The sequence below is a fragment of the Syngnathus scovelli genome, chromosome 19, assembly GCF_024217435.2.
Source record: "Syngnathus scovelli strain Florida chromosome 19, RoL_Ssco_1.2, whole genome shotgun sequence".
Taxonomy (NCBI): Eukaryota; Metazoa; Chordata; class Actinopteri; order Syngnathiformes; family Syngnathidae; genus Syngnathus; species Syngnathus scovelli.
Genome location: NC_090865.1, coordinates 6,736,677 through 6,756,351, shown reverse-complemented (window position 1 = coordinate 6,756,351; position 19,675 = coordinate 6,736,677). Strand labels below are relative to the sequence as shown.

The following is a 19,675-nucleotide window of genomic DNA, read 5'->3' as shown; positions in this document are numbered from 1 at the left end:
ACACTTTGAATGTCTGGGTATCTCCTTTTCTATGACCCCCCCGCCCCCCCTCCGGGCCCCAAAAAAATCCAGAGTCACTTTAGTCTTGCAAACCATCCAGCAGAACTGAAATCAAATGTTCATGCCATTTATCCGGTCCAGACGAATGGAGCGGACCCCACTGCGGAGAACAACCCCGAGCTGTCCCCCACCCCACCCTCCCCTGGTCTATTTTTACCGCCCCTGCACCTCAGCCGTTTCCCTCCATCATTGCGCCCTCCTTCCAAAAGCATCACCACCCCCCATCCTGCTCTCCCTCCTCCCGTCCCGTTTTCCTCTCTGGTTGCTTGTGTTGCTCCAGAAGCATCTCAGCCTCTCGCCAAGACGCGCACGACGCACACGGCAGGTAACAACCGCGTCGCCATCTTTAGTGCTGTGTGCGTGCGTGTTCATGCAGGTCTGCATTATTAGTGCGTACGTGAGTGTCGTCACGTATCTTGTCTAGAGTCAAAGCGTGCATGTGTTCGAAATGTGTATTGCGTGTGATGTGGGTGTGATCTGTTTATAATGTGTTGTTGCTCATTAGTGCCAGATGTCAAATGGTCAACTCAATCAATTGATCAGCTGGTCTTCAACTAAGAGTTGATTGTCCACTTGAAATCAATCTAATGAAGTCAATGACGTGCGCGTGCTCCATTTCCTCTCAGCGCGTGCGCGTAATGCCTGCCTCCAGTCTCAGCGCGTTTCATCCTTTCTTTCCGGCTCCGTTTCATGCTCCAGCTACTCGACAATATTTTTGTCCTAACCCGCCGAGCTTGTTGCTTGTTGCGTGTGCGCGTGCCCGGCTGGAAGGATTAAGAGAGGCAGGCTCGCGCTCGCCCTTCACTTGCAATTGTGCGTAATGAAAAACGGAGAGAAAAAGCGATATGTAATTTTAGTTGGCATCGGCTCAAAAAAAAAAAATGCTTCATATGGCGACAATCCCGTCGCGTGGCGCTTTAGCTGAGATGCACTGCAGCACCGTGTCTGTCTGTCTGCTGTGCTTTGGAGAGCACTGCAGTGTGCGGAAGGAGGAAGGTGTGGCGTGATGCCTTCAGGGTCCTCCCTCCCTCCACGGAGGCTTGCGTAACACGCGCCAATGAACGGGGAGGCGGGCGAAAATGCTCGAGTAGATTAAAGCTGACAAGTCACAGTTCCACTTTTTTAAAGACGCACTTCGATAGGTGTCAGATTCCCCCCCCCCCCCCCCCCCCCCCCCCCGATTTCATGGTCCGCCATAGCTTTCCACGATTTTTATCCACTTTGGCGCCATCCTGTCGCGTTTTGGTGTCACTAAACCGTACAACCTTGTCACAATAGACAAAAGTAATGCTTTGCCGCCACCAGCACCAGTAGGTTAATGTCTGCCACGTTTGAGGGCGCCAACCTGCGTTCGACCCGTTCCTAGCGGGTTTTTATAAGCAGCACGGCACCTGTCATCTCGCACCACTTTGAGGAAATGCAAAGATTTACGCGGTTCTCCCAAAAAGAGGCAGAGCGTCCTTGCTTGAAGCTCTCACTCCCAGTTGAGGTGGACTGCACGCATCACACCTGAAGCAAAGGCAGGAAAACAATGGCAAAATGTTCACGCAGGTCATGATCGCTCGGTGCAATAAGAATGAAGCCGATGATTTGGATCATTTCATAATGTCACGACATCGAGGCGTTACGCTGGCTAGCAGAAGCTACACAAGAAGTCAGCTAACCTGTTTGGGTCACGTGACTGCAAGCACGTTTGCTCCCTTCTGACAGGATGTCGATTGTCAGCATCGTGGCCAGGGAGATCCTGGACTCCCGAGGGAATCCCACGGTGGAGGTGGACCTACGCACCGACAAAGGTGATCTGCTGGTAAACTAGTTTAAAAGGTTCATTAGCGCCACCGACGGCGCCCGTCTTTCCACTGTAATCATCAAAATCCTTGTCACAGGAGTCTTTCGCGCGGCGGTTCCCAGCGGTGCCTCGACGGGCATCTACGAGGCTTTGGAGCTCAGAGATGACGACAAGAGCAGATACAAGGGAAAAGGTGAGTGAGCGCAGCTCAACACGCTAGCCAGCAGAGGGCGGGAGCAAGCAGTGCTGCAGTCCCCAGCAGCTTCCTTTGGATTGGAATGAAGATGAAAAGCTTGTTTTTCCCTTCAGGGGTCCTGAAGGCTGTCGGACATATCAATGACACGTTGGGTCCTGCGCTTATCGCTTCTGTGAGTATCACGAGCAATACGGGCAACATCACTCACAATGACCGATGCGTGTGTGCGTGAAGGGCATCGGCGTGGTGGAGCAGGAGAGGCTGGACAACCTGATGATCGAGATGGACGGCACAGAAAACAAATGTAAGTGGGCTGGAGATTTGCGCAGAAGGTGACAAGTGACTCACCGCCGTCCTGCGATTGGCCCACAGCTCAGTTCGGGGCCAACGCCATCCTGGGCGTGTCGCTGGCCATCTGCAAGGCGGGCGCTGCCCACAAGGACGTCCCCCTTTACCGACACATCGCCGACCTGGCCGGGAACACGGAAATGGTTCTGCCTGTGCCCGTGAGTCGCGAGTGGCACAAAAACACGGACGGCATGTCTCCCACCTTGCCGTTGAGACGCCTATGTTGGTCTTCCACAGGCGTTCAACGTGATCAACGGAGGTTCTCACGCCGGCAACAAACTGGCCATGCAGGAGTTCATGGTGCTTCCTGTGGGCGCAGAGTCCTTCAAGTAAGACGCTCCATCAATCGGGTCGGGCTCATCTGAAAGCTGAGCGCACGTCTGTCTGCCAAGGGAGGCGTTGAGGATAGGCTCGGAGCTCTACCACACGCTGAAGGGCGTCATCCAGCAGAAGTACGGACAGGACGCCACCAACGTAGGAGACGAGGGAGGATTCGCGCCCAACATCCTGGAAAACAGCGAGGGTGAGGAGCAACATGAACATCGCTGTCAAGATGAAGACCATGATGATCATGTGAACGTTTGTTCAGCTCTGGACCTTCTTCAGACGGCCATTGAGAAGGCGGGCTTCACAGACAAGGTGGTGGTGGGCATGGATGTGGCCGCCTCTGAGTTCTACCGTGAGGGCAAGTATGACCTTGACTTCAAGTCCCCACCTGACGCTGGGCGCCACATCAGCGCAGAGGAGCTGGCCGACATATACCAGGGCTTTGTCAACAACTACCCGGGTGGGTTGGGGAATCCCCCCCCCCCCACACACACACACACATACGGCATCGCCCACCTAACGTGACACATCCCTTTCCCCCCTCAGTGGTGTCCATCGAGGACCCGTTTGACCAGGACGACTGGGAGGCCTGGTCCCGTCTGACGGCCCGCGTGGGCATCCAGGTGGTGGGCGACGACCTGACGGTGACCAACCCCAAGCGCATTGAGAAGGCAGCTGAGGAACGCGCCTGCAACTGCCTGCTACTCAAAGTCAACCAGATCGGCTCCGTCACCGAAGCCATACAAGCGTACGTACGCAACAAAGTGATGGCGGCTACCTGCCATGCTGCCAATGCTGCTTCTTCACATGAGTGTCGCCCCCTGCAGGTGCAAACTGGCCCAGGCCAACGGCTGGGGTGTCATGGTCAGTCATCGGTCTGGAGAAACCGAGGACACCTTCATCGCAGACCTGGTGGTCGGACTGTGCACTGGACAGGTACGTGCGCGCTTACACAAACACACGCACACGTTCTTCAATGACTTGCAACCTGATGTGAGAGTGTGTGTGTGTGTGTGTCGTAGATCAAGACCGGCGCCCCCTGCAGGTCTGAAAGGTTGGCCAAATATAACCAGCTCTTGAGGTCAGTACACCCACAATCCTTTGCGGCACGTCAGACTTACTTTAGCATTAGCCACCAAATGCTAATGGGGCACCTGCTGACACAAACACTCCAATTCCCAGAATGAGATTTGCTCCTCACTCATCCTGTCTTCTTGTCTGCAGGATCGAGGAGGAGCTGGGGGACCAGGCCCGCTTCGCAGGACACAACTTTAGGAACCCCAGCGTCCTGTGAAAAGTGCGCGTACGCAAGCACGCACGCACGCACACGCACACACTCACACACACACACGCACGCACGCACGCACGCACGCACGCACGCTGAGCCATGTACGAACGAAAACTCACTCAAGCAAAAACAAGCAAGTTAAAAAATTAATGCACTGGACTCTTATGACGTAAGGGGGATGAGGCTGTATGCACCGCACGCGCGCCCACACACACTCACACGCACGCACGCGCGCACACACACACACCTGCAAGTGGAGTTCAAAAGCCAGCCATGCTCCGTTATGCAGTTTTGAAAGTGTACTTTGAAAAGAAAGCAAAGGCTTCTGCAGGACACGCCCTTCCCCTCCTCTCCATCCTCACTTTCTCCTTTTCGACTCCACGTGACACTAAGGTCACAGTAAAAAAAAAAAAACGACTTTGCTATGCGCGCGAACTTCCTGTAAGAGATTTAAAGGAACAATATCAGCAAGAAGCAGCAGCAGACGGCACATGCAAAAGGTGTGAAATAAAATCATTTACAGTTGGAGCCCAACGTGTGCGAGTTTCAATCTAGCGCGCATCAGTCAACCATTCAAGACCGTTTTGAGAAACTGTGACAGAAAAATTTTTTTGTTTCCAAACCACTAGGAATTGGAATATGTTTTATTTGCTACTTATAAATCGTAGGCATCAAACACTCCTGATGTGTACATCGAGTGTTCATCCCTTGACAAAAAGTTCAGCGCCGAAAGGTCGTTATGTCGTCACCGCACTACTGTTTGTGTCCACAGGGAGTCGCTGCAGTAATGGAAAGTCATGTCACCGTGCGAATTTCGAACAACACGTTAATTAGTGTCAACTTAAAAATGAACATCTAAGCTTAACATTAGCAAAGGTGCTCCACATTTGTCCATCCATCCATATATTTTCTGTGCTGGGTCACAGGTGTGCTGTAGCCTATCCCAGCCGTCATCGGGCGACACCCTGAACCGGTTGCCAGCCAATCGCAGGGCACACAAACAACCATTCGCACTCGCACCTAGGGACAACTTGGAGTGCTCAATCTGCTTACCAAGCATGTTTTTGGGATGTGGGAGGAAACCGGAGTGCCCGGAGAAAACCCAAGGAGAACATGCAAACTCCACACAGGTTGGGCTGGAGGTGGAATTGAACCCGCACCCTCCTAACTGTGAGGCGGACGTGCTACCCAGTGCCCCACCGAGCCACCCGCTCCACATTTGTGTCACTCTCAATTCATCCAATGTTGCAGAATCAAATTAGTTCAAAACAAGTCTTTTAACGTGTGCTTTTATTCGACTACGACGATGAAGACCCCACAACTTAAATACAGTTTCCGACATCTTTGCTCTTCCGACTTCTCGAAGAACACAAACTGTGCCGTGCAAACTTGAAGAAATCAAATGGATCTTTAACACTTCTCACTTCTTACCATTTGTCCTGGACTTGGAGCCGGACAAAATGGAGCAAAGTCTGTGCAAATAAAAAGAAAGGAAACCCTAAAGTGGCTTCCTGTGACAGCCTGGAGGAAATCAGTGCGACCAATTGTCTTCTGGTTAGTTCCTGAAGCGGTAGGAGATGGGCAGCAGCTTGTGATTCTTCTTCATCTTCTCCACTTTGACGTGCGTCTGCTCATCCATGATTTTGTAGCAGCGCCTGGCGTAGTCCAGCAGCTTCTCCTTGGCCGCCTCAAACTCGCCCACCACGTCCATCTGCAAAGGTCAGGGGTCGTACTTATTTTCGCTTAAACATAACATTGAAGAACACATTATTAGAAAGCAGAGACCTTGTCCGGTGCCACCAGCAGGAGCTCAGCGATGGGCGAGGTGGAGGCCATGGTGTTGCGGTCCACCCCGTGGATCTGGAACGCTCGGGACATGCTCCTCACGCGCTGGTAGGTTGCCAGGATCTTCTTATAGCGGATCAGAACCCCTTCCGGGTCTTTGACTGCATGTGGGGAGCACACCCCAAATCAAAGGCAATCGGGCCCGCCCGGCCGTTGTCAAAGGGGCGACCTCTCACCTCTCTGCCTCTCCCTGCTGTGCGTGATGCGGAAGATCCTCCTCATTTTCACCCCGCGGCCCTTCCTCGTGGTGCTACCAACCTCCAGCAAAGAGTCCTGCCCTTCGTCCTCATCCTCCTCCCCCTCCCCTTCCTCCTGCTCCTCCAGGTACTCCTCGTCCGTGTAGAACCTTTCCTCCTTCAGGCGAATCTCCTGCTTAACTGCGGGCCAGCCGCAAGGATTCGCTCTGACTTTCTCATCCCGAAAGGCAAATGATGTATATTATTTTCTTACCGGGGATGGCGGGCCCGTGGTGAGATAGCAGCACAGGGCCCGGCAGGCGTTTGCGGATCAGTCCAGAGCGGGTGGTCATGGGAGAGGGGGGGCAAACGGGTCCATCAGTCTGAATCGTCACACCGCGCTGAGTGCCCCCGCACCACTCTGGAAATAATTTTTTTTTTTTTTTTTTGCTTCTCGTGACATGAAATTGGCGATTTCCCCCCTTAAAAAATATGACAGTCGGACCCCCTGCTCACCCTCCAGCCCCCCCCGCACGCCCACGATGAGGCGATCCAGTTGGCAGCGCAGGAAGTTGCGCTCCTCCTCCAGCTCCTCGATGCGCCGCTGTAGCCAGGCGTTCTTCTCCAGCGCCACGTAGAGGTGAGCCCGCAAATTGGAGACCAGGATGAAGGGCCCGTACGGCGAGGGGGTCGCCTCCTGCGCGCCGGGCTCTGCGTGGGGAGGCCATGGCCGGATTATAGGAGGCCAGGAGTTTGCAAAGGGACAACACTGTTTTTCTTCACTTTAGCATCTGTACCGTCCATCATGTGCTGGCCGTGCTGGCAGGACGCGGGCCTCTCCATGCTTTCCTCCAAGGGGAAAGATCCATCGTATGATTCTGGGGAGAAACCTCCTCCTCCTCCTCCTCCAGCTGCCGTCGCCACCGCGACGTGAGCTAATAACACATGAAACAGAATCTTAACTCTAAACAAAGAGGACATTTCATTTAATCTCTCACCAGATCCTTAATTTCATTCCCAACGTCAATCTGTGACCTGAAATGGACCCGTGTCATAGCCATAAATTGCTCCGCCTGGTGCTGCGTCTCACCTGAGATTGAACTAAGCAGTAGGCATATTACCACCTTGCACCAGCTAATACCTGACATTGACCTGAGAGGTAGCCTCCAACCGTCATACTTGATCTGTACATAGGCGGAGAAAGGCTTCCCCTAGCTGCTGGCCATGGCCGTCAATTCGTCATATGAATAAACGAGTCATAACGCAAATCATTGGTTGCGCCTTGACTGACTCACTACAACTTTGCGGTAGGTGTGTGTGTGTGTGGGGGGGGGGGGGGCAAAATGACAAAAATCTCAGCGAAAAAAATAATCGCAAGCTGATGTTATTACTCATAAAGCATTTGTAAACGTTTGTCAGCCATGCAAAGTTACCTGGCGCGCTTGGATCGTCCGAGCTGCTTGCTGGATTCATCGTGCAGATGCCGTCGATGTGCGCGTTTTTCACCAGAGACTCGCGCGGATGTTGAACGGTTACACATCTGTAATGCAAACAATTACTTGATTATAAGAGGTCCCGACAGGTGAGCAGACTTACGCGCGTGCGCACCACGCAGTTACCCGCCTTGCCGCAAGTACCCGGATGCAAACCGTGCTCGTTCTCGCGGACGCGCACGTCGCACGCTAAAAGGTGGGAAGACGTCACACACGGGAGGGGCGCAGGAAAGCGTAGCTTCTTTGTGTTACCGTGGTGATGAAGACTTGCTCGTCAGCGTAAAGACAATGAGCTTGAACTTTGCCTCTAAAAATAGAACCTCCAAGGTCCGGTCAAGGCGATTTGACGCCACTGGAAGGCCAATTTTCCGTTGCCTTTTCCACAGCCGCTTTGTTCCGCTGCCAAATCCTCTTTAGGCCGCCTCACCTCGCCACCTTGGCCGCCCATCGCTAATCTCCCCGCCCCCTCGTCAATCACAGGATTCCCTTGCTGGTGCAAAGCGGGGAGAAAGTTGTTTCCACTTCAAAAGGCGATTTGCGAGCTCGGGGCCCAAGGAAAAACAACCAATGAGAGCAAGAAGGCGCGGCTAAAGGTGTCAATCATTTTTGGCACGCTAGTGGGTAACCCCCAGTCTTCTCCCTCATTTGCCCACGGGCGCCTGTCAAAGAAGGCAGGTTGCGCAGATGGCGCCGCCACCCCTTAAGCTACATTGAGTGTCACCTGCTGGATTTGCAGGCTAAGTCTTAGGCCGCTGGAAGGTCAAAAGTTGCAAAGCCTACGTCTCGCGTTCTTTTAATCGCTTCAGCTGATGTTTGTTTTACTTCCGTCGCCACTCTCCTGTGGTATCTCATCATTGCACGCACACACACACACACACACACACACACACACACACATACACGTACACCACACACACACTTCCATCAGTTCGATTTTCTTTTGAAGGGGGGGGGGGGTTGAGGGGGTGTCTGGTATTCAGAAGTGGGGGAAAAAGTCAAGATGCAAAAGCCATGTTAATGTTCTGACTCTCCCACAGAATGTGTCACAATTTAAAGTGAAAATAAATCCAAAATAAAATTAGGCCTTGATCCTGCAATCCCTGAAAATCATTACTTGTGTGTGTGTGTGTGTGTGTGTGTGTGTTTGTGTGTGCGTGTGCGTGTGTGTGTATGTGTACGATGATAGGACTCACATGAGCGCTCCTGTGGCCCCGCCTCAGGTTGATGGTCTTTAATTGACTAATCCCAGAGGGGGGAGGCGGGTTGCTTCGGCAGATTCCTGTCGGTCCCACACAGATCTGCTGCTGCCACACACGCATAGGTAAGCAACAAAAGCGGCACCACCAAATGAAGCAAGTTTGAGCGAGACAATGAGGTGTGTTCCTTCTCCTCCTTCCCAGGACTGACGAAGTTCTTCTGCAGGGCTCCCCCATCGCAAGCGCCAGTTTGGAGGCAAACATCTCATCTCATCTGATCATCAACAGCAGCCAGAGGTAGGAGACTTCAATCAAGTTACTTGAAAAGACTCGGGCCAGGACACTTGCTGCCACCTGTGTTCCTCAGTCATGGGAAACTCCAAGAGTGGCGCTGTGTCCAAGGAGATCCTGGAGGATCTGAAGCTCCACACAAAGTTCTCGGAGACGGAGATCACGCAGTGGTATGACAACTTCAAGAGGCAGTGCCCCACCGGCCGCCTCACCAAGGAGGAGTTTGAGGTTATCTACAGCAAGTTCTTCCCGGATAGCGATGGCAACACTTACGCGCAGCACGTCTTCCGATCCTTCGACACCAACGACGATGGCACCCTAGACTTCAAGGAGTACATCATCGCCCTGCACATGACCTCCACTGGAAAGACCACCCGCAAGCTGGAGTGGGCCTTCTCGCTCTTCGACGTGGACAAGAACGGATACATCACCAAGTCCGAGGTCAAGGAAATTTGCACGGTAAGCTCGGCGTGGGCGGACTAAACGTGCTGCTTTACGATTGACCACAAGATGGCGCCAAAGCATCACTCGCGTCCAAATTTGCCTTTTAGGGCTCAAAAAATTTCTGATTGCATCTTTACGTTCGATTCGCCACGCATCGTCGGCGCGGGTCAAGGTGGCACCCGCGTGCGTGCGAGATGTGCGAGCGTGATCACAGCCATGAAGAGTCCACATGCAGGAGACGCAGGATTAAGACTCCAATTGGTGCCAATAAACATGTTAAGCCGGCCGAGTTCTTTGAGGCCACCTGTAAAGCTGGTTTTCTCGTGTCGGCGGACTTGCGGGCAGGAGAAGGTCCTTCCATCGGGTCTTGGCGGGTGGGGCAGAGGATGGATACATCGCGAGTCCCGCAACACAACTGAAGTTATTGATTTGTGCGTCCATTCCCCAAATTAAATTGATCCATGCATCAATTTCTAGATGAAATTAATGGTGACCATTTTCTGGATTGAAAACTTCAAACGGTGCGCTTGGCTGATGGTTTCAGGTCATTTGGTAAAAAAACTAGGACGTTTGCTATTTTTTTTTTTTTTTAATTTGTGGGATGAAAGTTGATCTGATGGAGGCAAGGGAGAACAAAGACATCCGGGAGCCCGACAAACTCATCTGGTAATCAACTGCTAATCCGCTGGGCGGTTTGTGCAGACGCTGTCGGATTACGCGAGTGACAATTTTTTTTTTTTAAGGACTTTTTCAGCCTCGAGTGGAACCTAAAATAGCACAAGGCCACCTCGGCTGCGTTGCTCTTCGGGCTTTCTTCCAGAACGGTTATGAAGATGATGACGAAGATGATGGCGATGCTGCAGGGGATGGCGCAGCCAGGGGGCGCTCTAACTCCAGAAATCTGTGTTTAAGCGCTCAAAAACTACATAATTTTGGTCAAAATTGGACCAAGGTGCTAAATTTGGCCAACTTCCTGGGTTTGTTTTTCCTGCAAAACAACCGAAAATTGGGTTGAGTTGATCCAAGTTACAGTTTTAAGGGTGATGCTATTGATTTTTTTTTTCTATGGATAGGTCAAGAGAAAAAAATATAGCCGTGCGTCTGTGTGTGCGTTTCAGGCCATTTTTAAGCTGATTCCCAAAGACGAGGTGAACAAACTTCCCGAGGATGAAAACACAGCCGAAAAAAGGGCAGAAAAACTTTGGAAGTTCTTTGACAAGGCAGAAAACGGTGAGGGCAAAAATGGGAGACAACTCACTTTGACGTCAGTTGTTGGCGTCTTTTGTCACGCGTGTTGTGTTTTTCAGAGCGCGTGGCCGAGGGCGAGTTCATCCAAGGGGTTCTGGACAACGACGAGGCCCTCCGCTTGATCCAGTACGAGCCACTCAAGTAGCCGAACGCAGCGGCAATTCTCACCAGCGGTAGCGTTAATTTGCAATCAATGCTTACGTCGTATTTTTTTTTTAAGTGCATGTGAACGTCATCCGTACAGCAATGAATCCTCCCCTATCTTAGATTTGGGCCAATGAAAATCTCTGATATGATTGTGACACCATCATCATGGCATAGATGCGGCATCAAGTTTTTTGTTTTAGAAGAAAGCGCAACTTGATGGTGATGTCCGGTAGAGAATCGAGTAACCACGGGCCTAACGGGCACACGCGTGACGTTGGAAAGAAAGAGTGAGCGCGCTCGCTCTCCGCCCCTCGTCGCATGCCGTGTACTTTTGCGTCTTAGGCCAAATCTGTCTTTGCTCTTTTCTTGTTGTCAATAAACGTTGATTGAAACCCCAGCAGTGCCACTTTTTGTCCTTTTGCCAGAGAAAGAACGGACTAATTTCTAATCTCTAGCATTTTTTTTTTTTTGCGCTCACCTTATGAAAGATATTTGCCGCCAGGGACTTTTAAATGTTTTGTCGTAGTTCAGAGCACCCCAGTTTTGCGTCTCCTTGAGTCTGCTTGAGTCTAGTGTTTGCGACGCACAAGAAAAGATTAATTTTGACCCGAGCCCAGCTTGGCTTTCACATCTGCCGTCTTCTTGACCTGAATCTTCCTCCTTCTCCTCCTGTTGTCACATCAACGCTCCTCTTTTACTGGCGTAATGAGAGGCTACGGACATAACGACCTCGATGAGCTGTCAATCACCCGCTCGTTTTGTGCAGATTATCGGTGTAATCTTGTGCACAGCATCTGTCTCAGGTCCAAAGCGCTCGTTCTTTGCCACCACGCTCATTAAATGCAGCGCTCACTAAATCCTCCTCCCCTTTACACGAGAGCCTGTGGCACGCTTGAAGAAAAAGAAGGACAGAGCCGAGATTGGAACCCCGAACATGAAAAGAGCGAGGCGGAACCTGTTTTTTTTTTCCTTCTGGGTCCCACCGCCGACGTCATAAAGCGGTGGAAAATGAACACACGGGACACCGTTGCTGCAGGGTGAGGAAGCAACGCGTTTACTCAACACAGTTTTGGATGCATGTCATCACTGGTCATGTCTTATCTCGTCTACGGGGCCATCAAGTAGAAAAAAAAAAGTGGTCTGTGGTTTCTCGTCACGTCTTCTCCCTGAGCCAGCATCACACGAGTTTGTTCTCCAGAAGTCTGGAAAAAGCTTCCTGTCAAGTGTCATGCAGTTCCTCTCCAAACCAGCAAGCGTCAGCAGAGCGAGCCATCTTTGTCCTCGTGCAGGTAGTCCATCTGGTCCAGCTCCCTTTCGCAGTCCTCGCATCCGTCCACGCCGCATCCCTCCAGTACCAGGACGCCGTCCACGGGATCGGCCGGCCGCGCCTCCGACGCCGTCGGGCCCCCACTCACGCCCATTACCCCCATCCCCGCCACTCCCATGCCCACCAGCGCCCCGCCGGCCCCGCAGGCCAGCGGTCCCACAGCGGGGCCCGCCCCCCGCGGCCACAGTGGGTCCAGGAGCGCCCCCCGCTGGCCTAGCTGGATCAGCTGGCTGACTGAATAGAGACCGCCCCCTGCGCGGAGCACCTCCTCATAGGATGGGGCGCGGGCGGCGGCGCGAACCTCGTCCAAGCGTACGCGGGCGCGGTGCTTCATCTCGATGATGGTTTTGGTGTAAGAATTGAGCGTGGCCACGGCAGCCGCCATGCAGCAGCTGAACGACAGCCACGCCAGGCTGGAGGAGGGAGAGCGGAGCGTCAACGCTTCAGGAATTCTGAGGACGACGCGTGTGTGCAGACGTACGCAAAGGACCAGCCATAGTCCCATGTCTGAGGCCTCCAGTCTTTGGGCCCGATGCTGACGGTCATCTGGAAGACGGTGGTGTACATCATATGTGCCACCATGCCCATCATGCCTGGGGTGGGGGGTGAGGATTGGCTGATGTGGATTGCAGTATTATAAAAATAATAAAAAGAGGCGTGGCACCTGACAGCACGGTGCACATGGCGGCGAAGGCGTTGATCTTGAGGGCGTTCATCTCCCTCTTGGCGCACAGGCAGATGGCCTCCACCCACATGAGCAAGAAGCCCATGGCCAGTAGGCCGATATACATGAACTCGCTGACCACCGACAGCCACAGCACACCTACAGGGGCAGACGCGTGCGTCAGCGGTGGCGCCCGGCCGACTGAGGCGGCACCGACCTTGAGTCTCGCCCGGAGTCAGCTCGATGAAGCTGCGACACTTTTCCACCTGGTCCTCCCCTGGAACAAAAACGGCAATCAGCAGACGGCCGTCCGTTTCCTGTACGGACACTCACCTTCGTTGTGCCTCTCACACGAGAGCCAGAATCCCGTGTGGAAGTAACGCAGCATGTACTTGTCCTCGCCTGTCTCCCAGATGTAGTGGACAGCGTTGGCCAGCTGCTTCCTCCTGAGGATGGCCAGCTGCTCCTTCTGCAGCCACGTCAGCGTCACATTGGACGGCGGGTTCCTGGGGTCCGGCGTCGGGGCCTCTGAGGGGGGGGCGGTGACAATTTTCAGAGTCTCTCAGTTTACAGAAGTTTCCTCCAAGACCCGATCTCGGGCCTGACTTTTAAGGCTAACACGTAGCCACCTAGCATGATGACGTCAAGGTTTAAGGAGGATTGCGTGCTGCTTTGCATCCTGGCCCTTCATCGGGAAACTCTTAATCTGATGATTCCTTAGGGCGACGCTGCCCACACATGTGCAACATTGTATAGCACATGCTGAAAAAAAAAAAAAGATAAGCCTGCCACAATCCACAAGAGTTGGGAGATTAGCAACAAAGCTTTCGGGGATTACGAGAATCCCCGCCAGTCCGCTGTTTGATAAAACAACGACCGTATGTGTCACAACAGCAATTTGATGCGTGCTCCTTCTCAACTTTGCCACAAAACAAACCCCAAAGTCAGTTCGGCTATTGTCATCAAAAGCACCCGATAAATTGCTTTGCCACTAGGCAGCGCTCTGACCTGTGGTGTAGGGCTGGCTGTTGTTCTGGCCGCAGTTTTTCATCTTGACGGGTGACAGGCAGAGCGGCTTGACCACCTTGTGGGTCCCCTCGCACCAGTACGACGTGCAGAAGGCCGACACGGACAAGCTGAGGGCCAACGAGGTCAACGCCAGTGACAGCAAGGAACGCTGTCGGCGGGACATATTTTCCAACATGGCCGACAGCTCCGCTTCCTTTCGCCGGCTGGAGACCAGGCTCAGAGACGCGGCAGCATGGCCAAACCCGGGCCAGGAGGTTTAAGAAACGGGCGGATGGCAAAGGCGGATGCACGGACGTCACTTTCCGGCACTTTGCCGAAGGTTCCGGCTACATGGCAGTTTCCCAACCTTAATGGAGACCAAGCACGTGCTCCACCTCAGAATGGATCGAGTAAGGCACCCTCCCTTTTTGTTTCATGACTCACCTGACAATGATGAGCGGACACCCTCTCCCATCCCGCTGAGTCGTCCTGCGATGAACGTATTCAACGTGATGCCGGGATCTTCCAAAATTGGCCTCTGGTCAATACTGAAAGTTAACAGAACGTCTAAGCAAGTCGGAATGCTAAAACATGAGCAAGTACTAAAACCTAACACGGAGTGCTAAAATAATGAATATATGGATAATTTTGTTTCTTGAAATGCCTTGATGACTCACCAGCATGAGCACTTTGTCTCCGCTCCCCTCCGTCCGTCCGTCCATCCGTCCGTCCGGGTGCTGGTGTGGCACGGTAAAGCCGTCCGCTTTTCTTGGCGTAATCCTGGCGAGTCATCATCACAAGTCATCACAAGTCCATCTGTCGTTAGGCTCCGCTCAGAACGCGCCCGTGCACTCGCACATCAACTTTGACCCGGGCTCCGATAGCACCAATCAAGTCATTGGCGAGACCCGATCAACTCGGCGACCCGTCGCGTCTGCTGACAACATGGTACCGAATGCTGACAAAATGTTGAAACAGCAGCATAAGATAAAGAATGGAAACAAAGTAAATAATAACAACGCTGACACATTTGATTACTTACTTGGTTTATCCTCAAGCATGACATTATCATCATCACCATTTCATTTAGGTCCAAAACAAGAACAATCTGAAGTTTGCTGAATCGATAAATATTCAATAAATAAATCGGAACTTGGTATTTAATTATTATTATGAACAATATACAACATGAATATATAACAGCCGCAGGTCACTATTTACATCACGACAATAATAAATATCTCTCGCGAATGTATGCAACGCCTGCATGCCACATCTTTGTCGCCCTCTTGTGGTCACACTCAGAAAGTCTTCAAACGGAAACCCAAATGACAGAAAACATTCAAATAGAAATATGTGAAAAATTACAGCAATAAAAAATAAATGTAATTCCTACAGCACACACACACACTGCAAAAATAAGGTTTTCCTTTAAAAAAATGACAAATAAAAGATACGGTGTAGTAGTTCATTTGTCTGGATACACTTGTCTGGTCATGATCTGATGAATTATGAAGCATAATTTCTCATCATCGTCAGCAACAACAATTAAATTTCATTTTTGCTGCACACCCCGCACCAATAAATATTCAAGCTATGAATTAAATACTTGATGGAAAGATTCATGTGTCATTATGTTAACACACACACTCACACACAAGAATCACACAATACTTGCTTTACAGATGTGTGGAAACAGGCTCGCTTGCAGGTAACGCATGTGTGCATGAGTGCAAATGTACACGTGATTGTGAATGCGTACATATTGACCGTTTGCGTACCCGTTGGGGCTACAAAATGTAAAGGCGGCCCATGCCATTTGTCCCAGCCGGAAGGGAGGGGTGCGGAGTTAGCGCAATGCTAATGCTAATAACATCAACACAACAACACGACACCACAGCGAGAGTACAAGGCGAGCAGGAGGAGCTAAACGAATGGATTCATTTTCACGAGTTGCACCATTCCCTGCTCGTCACATGACCGTGGAAACATCACAACACTCGGGGACTACCTCTCCTTAGTTGGGGGGGTGGGGCTTTGTCCTGAGGGGCAATAGGCGGGATATCGACATGCTGGGATGGAGGCGCAGTTTTCAGGCGGTTCAAGTCCAGAAGCTTCACACCCTCGCTGCCCAGCCCAAAAAGCAACGGCGAGTCCAGATTCTAAAAAGAGTTTTCTTTGGACACCAACAAAAACAAATTGAGCATTCATAATCAATAGGAATAACAGAATGGAATTTTTGTTGGAATGACATGAGAATGCTGAGATGGCTTACCTGCGCCTGCTCTGCTTTTGGAGTCTCCAAAGGGGTCATCACCCGGGTGAGGGGCGCTCGGAGACCCCAGGACATCCTTTGCATCGGCGCAACCTTCATCACAACAACACAAGCTTATTTATTGACGCAAACATTCTTTATAGCGAGAAAATGTGGAGCATTTATTCTTTCAAATGACAAATTGGACAAATGAAGAGATGGTGTGGTGTCTTACCTGGCGCCCCCCAGGGGTCATTTTGAGCTTTGGAGGTGTCTCCGAACGGGTCGCAATCATCAACGGGGGAAGACGCACCACACCCCCACGGGTCCGAGCCGGTGGGGGGTGCAGAGTCAGTGGCAGCCCCCCACGCGTCCCCCCCGCTTTGACTCAGTGGAAGCGCGGCAAAGGGATCCGACGTCCCGCCTTTTTCTTCGTCTTTGGGGGACGATGCGGGGCCGGAAAAGGGGTCCTCGTCGGGTGGCGCCGAGAAAGGGTCGCCCTCAGGGAGTGCCGAGACTTCTTCATCTTTTGGGGTGCTGAATGGGTCATTTTTTGGGGGCACGCTGAGGTCGTTAGGCGGAATTTCTTCACAGGAAGTTGACACGAGAGGGGCGGCAAATGGGTCATCTTTTGGGGCGATGAAGGGGTCATCCTTAGGGGTGCTAAATGGGTCGTCTGTCGGGGTGCTGAAGGGATCGTTCTTAGGTGTATTAAATGGGTCGTCTTTTGGGGTGATAAATGGGTCATTTTTCGGAGTGTTAAATGGATCATCTTTTGAGGTGCTAAAAGCATCGTCTTTCGGGGTGTTAAATGGGTCATCTTTTGGGGTGCTAAAAGCATCGTCTTTTGGGGTGTTAAATGGGTCGTCTTTTGGGGTGCTAAAAGCGTCGTCTTTTGGAGTGTTAAATGGGTCATCTTTTGGGGTGTTAAATGGGTCAACTTTCGGGGTGTTGAATGGGTCATTTTTTGGGGTATTAAATGGGTCGTCTTTGGGGGTGCTGAATGGATCATCTTTAGGGGTGCTGAATGGGTCCCCTTCTGGAGTAGTAAAAGCATCATCTTTTGGGGCGTTGAAGGGGTCGTCTTTAGGGGTGCTAAATGGGTCCCCTTTTGGGGTGTTAAAAGGGTCATCTTTGGGTGTGTTATCTTTAGAGGGGTCATCTTGGGGTGCATTCAAGTGCCGCTCCGTTGAGCTGCTGAATGGGTCATTGTTGGAAGCAGTGAAGGGGTCCTCTTGGTTTTCGGTCTGATTCTGGAGGGATTCTGCTGGTTTTGGGGCGTGGTTTTGTGCCACAAAGGGGTCTGGCGTGTCTGTTTGTGCTTTAAGAGGATGGCCGTCCGAAACTTGAGCGCTCTCCAAAGAATTGTCATCAGTTTGAGAAAGACCTGAATCTGAGGCGCCCCAAGGATCAGGGGCTGCCTTGGGGGCCCCCCAGGGGTCAGGCTTGGCATCTTCCTTACCGTCTTCCTCCGTCTTCTGACCTGACCAGGCCTGATTCGCAACGGAGTTTCCTTTTCCAGCATCTTCCCATTTCAGCTCGTCTTCTGACATGTTGGCCTGAGAAGAGGCAGCAAATAAAAACAAATGTGCAACTTCGAAGAGAAAAAGCAGACAAAATGAAGGAGCAGAAAGGAGCGCCGTGGCAACGTCGGCACGCTCACCCTCCTTTCGGCCTCCTTTTTCTGCTGCTCCTGTTTGACGCGCTCCTCCTTGCGGGCGGCGAAGGAGGCGGTGAGGTCGGCCACCGAGGGAATGTTGTCCAGCGACGGGAGCCCCGAGGCGCCGGCAACGTAGCATGGCTTATAGTTGGGGTCCTTGACGACGTCTGAGGATGAGGCTGCCACCACCAGAAGGCCGGATGAGCCGCGGGACAGAACGAGTGAGCGCGGGCCCGAGACACTTACCCGCAGAACCTTTGGACGTCTTCTCTCGAGTCTTAACAGCAAAGTCCCGCTCCTCCTTTAGTTTGTCGTCGTCCTCCATCAGGACCAGGACCACTTTGGCCTTCTCTCGCACGTTTGAACCCTGGATGCACGTTCATGTCAGCGGAGGCAGGAAGTGAGCAAGGGAGGGTGGCTGGTGGCTGGTGGCATTGACCTGATCTTTGCCGTCTTTCTCCACAAATCTGTACTCGGTGAGGGCTTTGACGATGTAGATGTTGTCCTTCATCTTGAGGAGCACACGGTCGTCACCCGTCTTCAGCAGGTACTCGAGCAGTGTCAGTGACTGACAAACACATCAATAAGTTCCCAAAAACAACCTAGAAAAAAAAAGTACAAAGCGTGACGCCGGACGGCGTTGGTGTCGCAGTCACCTTATGGATGTGCCGCCAGTTCCTGTCGTCCTTGAGCCTCTTCCACAGCATGGTCATGATCTCATTACAGGCCACCACGTTGTAGGTCAGGTCGGAGATGTCGGCCATCTGCGAGCTGGACGGGCCCCACGGGTCGTTGGACGTAGCTTCTCGAACCTGTGCCACAGCCGAATCAGCCTTCCTGCATCTTCAGTGACATTGCACACGGGCGCCACCTACCTTAACCTCGGCCTCAGAGTAGTTCTGGACCAGGTTCTTCAGCTGTCGGCGCAGCATGGAAGACGTCATGGTGCCTACTAGGACACAACCGTTTGCTTATGATCTACCAAAACCCAATGAGAACCATTTAAAATGAGCTGCAGAAGTTGCTCATCGCTAGGAGAGCCAACGCCATGGAGTGAAGCAAAGCTCTTGTCTTAGCTTGTCCAAAAGTCTCCCATTCTTTTTCTGACACGGTTTGACGTGTACAAACCTGTGAGTGATGTCCTGCTGTGCTGTCCAAGGCTAATATCGCTAATGTAGCTAGTGCAGCTAACAGCTCATCACGCTGACCTCCTTTGCTGCTCAATGCTGAAAAATTAAGTCGAGACAAACTTCAATGTCAGAACAGGTAAAGAACAAATAGCTTGATTGGAGCTAATTTACTAACAATTTGGGTTGGAAACGCGATGAAGTCTCGACGTATTCTCCAATATTGGCCATAGATCGGCTGCTCCTGTTCAGCAGCAAATAGCCATAATTAGCCGGGTCAGACGCTAGGCGTCGCCGTCTGGAGGCCCCCGTAAGTCAACACGGACAAAGCACGAACATTTCCGCAACGAAACAAGTAAAAAGAATACAAACGCCTGTGAATGTCTTCTGTTTGTAATGTTTGGTTATTTTCAGGACCACGGAGAGAGACAGGAGCCGACATGGCGGCGGCCGAGCGCTACAAGCTGTCAAATCAGCCCCAAACCAAACATTTTTATCCCACACAACAAGAAACAGTCCAAGGGGAAATGTTTTAAAAAGGTGGACATGTCTTAACTGTCGGGCGTCGCCATACAGCCGCGGAAATGTCGCGCAAATTAAAACTACTCACCGTGGCAACATACGAGGGATCTTCCCGTTCTTGCTTGGGTTGTACTCGAAAGCAGGTTCAACGCGCTTTGTCGCCACCTACCAACCGGAAGAGGCGTCGGTACAAACGTGACAACGAAAAGGACCAAAAAAGGAAAGTCAATGCTTTCTTTGGATTAATCTTTAGAAAAAACCAAAA

General features: G+C 51.9%; 5 protein-coding genes across 10 annotated transcripts; 2 read left to right on the top strand and 3 right to left on the bottom strand.

Annotated features, from left to right (window-relative positions):
* Positions 1-227: 227 nt before the first annotated feature.
* Positions 228-4,536, top strand: LOC125987439 (gamma-enolase). Its single transcript, XM_049751839.1, has 13 exons — positions 228-385; positions 1,771-1,856; positions 1,947-2,042; positions 2,159-2,217; positions 2,280-2,349; positions 2,418-2,551; positions 2,631-2,722; positions 2,786-2,916; positions 2,983-3,180; positions 3,267-3,468; positions 3,548-3,656; positions 3,743-3,801; positions 3,945-4,536. Exons 2-13 carry the CDS (start codon positions 1,772-1,774, stop codon positions 4,012-4,014), a joined length of 1,305 nt encoding a protein of 434 aa, XP_049607796.1. The 5' UTR covers positions 228-385; position 1,771; the 3' UTR covers positions 4,015-4,536.
* Positions 4,537-5,281: 745 nt separating this feature from the next.
* LOC125987447 (coiled-coil domain-containing protein 106) lies at positions 5,282-8,734 on the bottom strand. The gene is made up of 8 exons (XM_049751853.1): positions 8,716-8,734; positions 7,463-7,569; positions 6,827-6,964; positions 6,546-6,740; positions 6,304-6,450; positions 6,030-6,230; positions 5,794-5,954; positions 5,282-5,719 (listed from the first exon to the last, which is right to left on the bottom strand). The coding sequence occupies exons 2-8, from the start codon at positions 7,500-7,502 to the stop codon at positions 5,564-5,566; spliced, it is 1,038 nt and encodes a 345-aa protein (XP_049607810.1). The 5' UTR covers positions 7,503-7,569; positions 8,716-8,734; the 3' UTR covers positions 5,282-5,563.
* Positions 8,707-11,245, top strand: LOC125987469 (recoverin-like). Of its 3 annotated transcripts, XM_049751890.2 has the most exons (5): positions 8,707-8,843; positions 8,923-9,015; positions 9,086-9,468; positions 10,572-10,683; positions 10,761-11,245. In XM_049751890.2, the coding sequence occupies exons 3-5, from the start codon at positions 9,088-9,090 to the stop codon at positions 10,844-10,846; spliced, it is 579 nt and encodes a 192-aa protein (XP_049607847.1). In that variant the 5' UTR covers positions 8,707-8,843; positions 8,923-9,015; positions 9,086-9,087; the 3' UTR covers positions 10,847-11,245. The 3 variants fall into 3 exon arrangements, with proteins under 3 accessions (XP_049607847.1, XP_049607848.1, XP_049607849.1); XM_049751891.2 differs by lacking the exon at positions 8,707-8,843 and having other exon boundaries at positions 8,850-9,015; XM_049751892.1 differs by lacking the exons at positions 8,707-8,843; positions 8,923-9,015 and having other exon boundaries at positions 9,022-9,468.
* A 634-nt stretch (positions 11,246-11,879) lies between these two features.
* LOC125987442 (germ cell-specific gene 1-like protein) lies at positions 11,880-14,766 on the bottom strand. Its single transcript, XM_049751842.2, has 8 exons — positions 14,525-14,766; positions 14,292-14,395; positions 13,848-14,214; positions 13,173-13,367; positions 13,057-13,116; positions 12,840-12,998; positions 12,657-12,768; positions 11,880-12,588 (listed from the first exon to the last, which is right to left on the bottom strand). The coding sequence occupies exons 3-8, from the start codon at positions 14,041-14,043 to the stop codon at positions 12,105-12,107; spliced, it is 1,206 nt and encodes a 401-aa protein (XP_049607799.1). The 5' UTR covers positions 14,044-14,214; positions 14,292-14,395; positions 14,525-14,766; the 3' UTR covers positions 11,880-12,104.
* A 110-nt stretch (positions 14,767-14,876) lies between these two features.
* On the bottom strand, positions 14,877-19,633 carry LOC125987408 (epsin-1). Of its 4 annotated transcripts, none has more exons than XM_049751782.2 (11): positions 19,499-19,633; positions 19,067-19,132; positions 18,890-18,987; positions 18,637-18,710; positions 18,418-18,573; positions 18,201-18,329; positions 18,008-18,128; positions 17,765-17,940; positions 16,337-17,660; positions 16,123-16,215; positions 14,877-16,023 (listed from the first exon to the last, which is right to left on the bottom strand). In XM_049751782.2, exons 4-11 carry the CDS (start codon positions 18,703-18,705, stop codon positions 16,010-16,012), a joined length of 2,082 nt encoding a protein of 693 aa, XP_049607739.1. In that variant the 5' UTR covers positions 18,706-18,710; positions 18,890-18,987; positions 19,067-19,132; positions 19,499-19,633; the 3' UTR covers positions 14,877-16,009. The 4 variants fall into 4 exon arrangements, with proteins under 4 accessions (XP_049607739.1, XP_049607737.1, XP_049607738.1 ...); XM_049751780.1 differs by having other exon boundaries at positions 18,637-18,713; positions 19,499-19,618; XM_049751781.1 differs by lacking the exon at positions 19,067-19,132 and having other exon boundaries at positions 18,637-18,713; positions 19,499-19,599.
* Between the last annotated feature and the right edge of the window lie 42 nt (positions 19,634-19,675).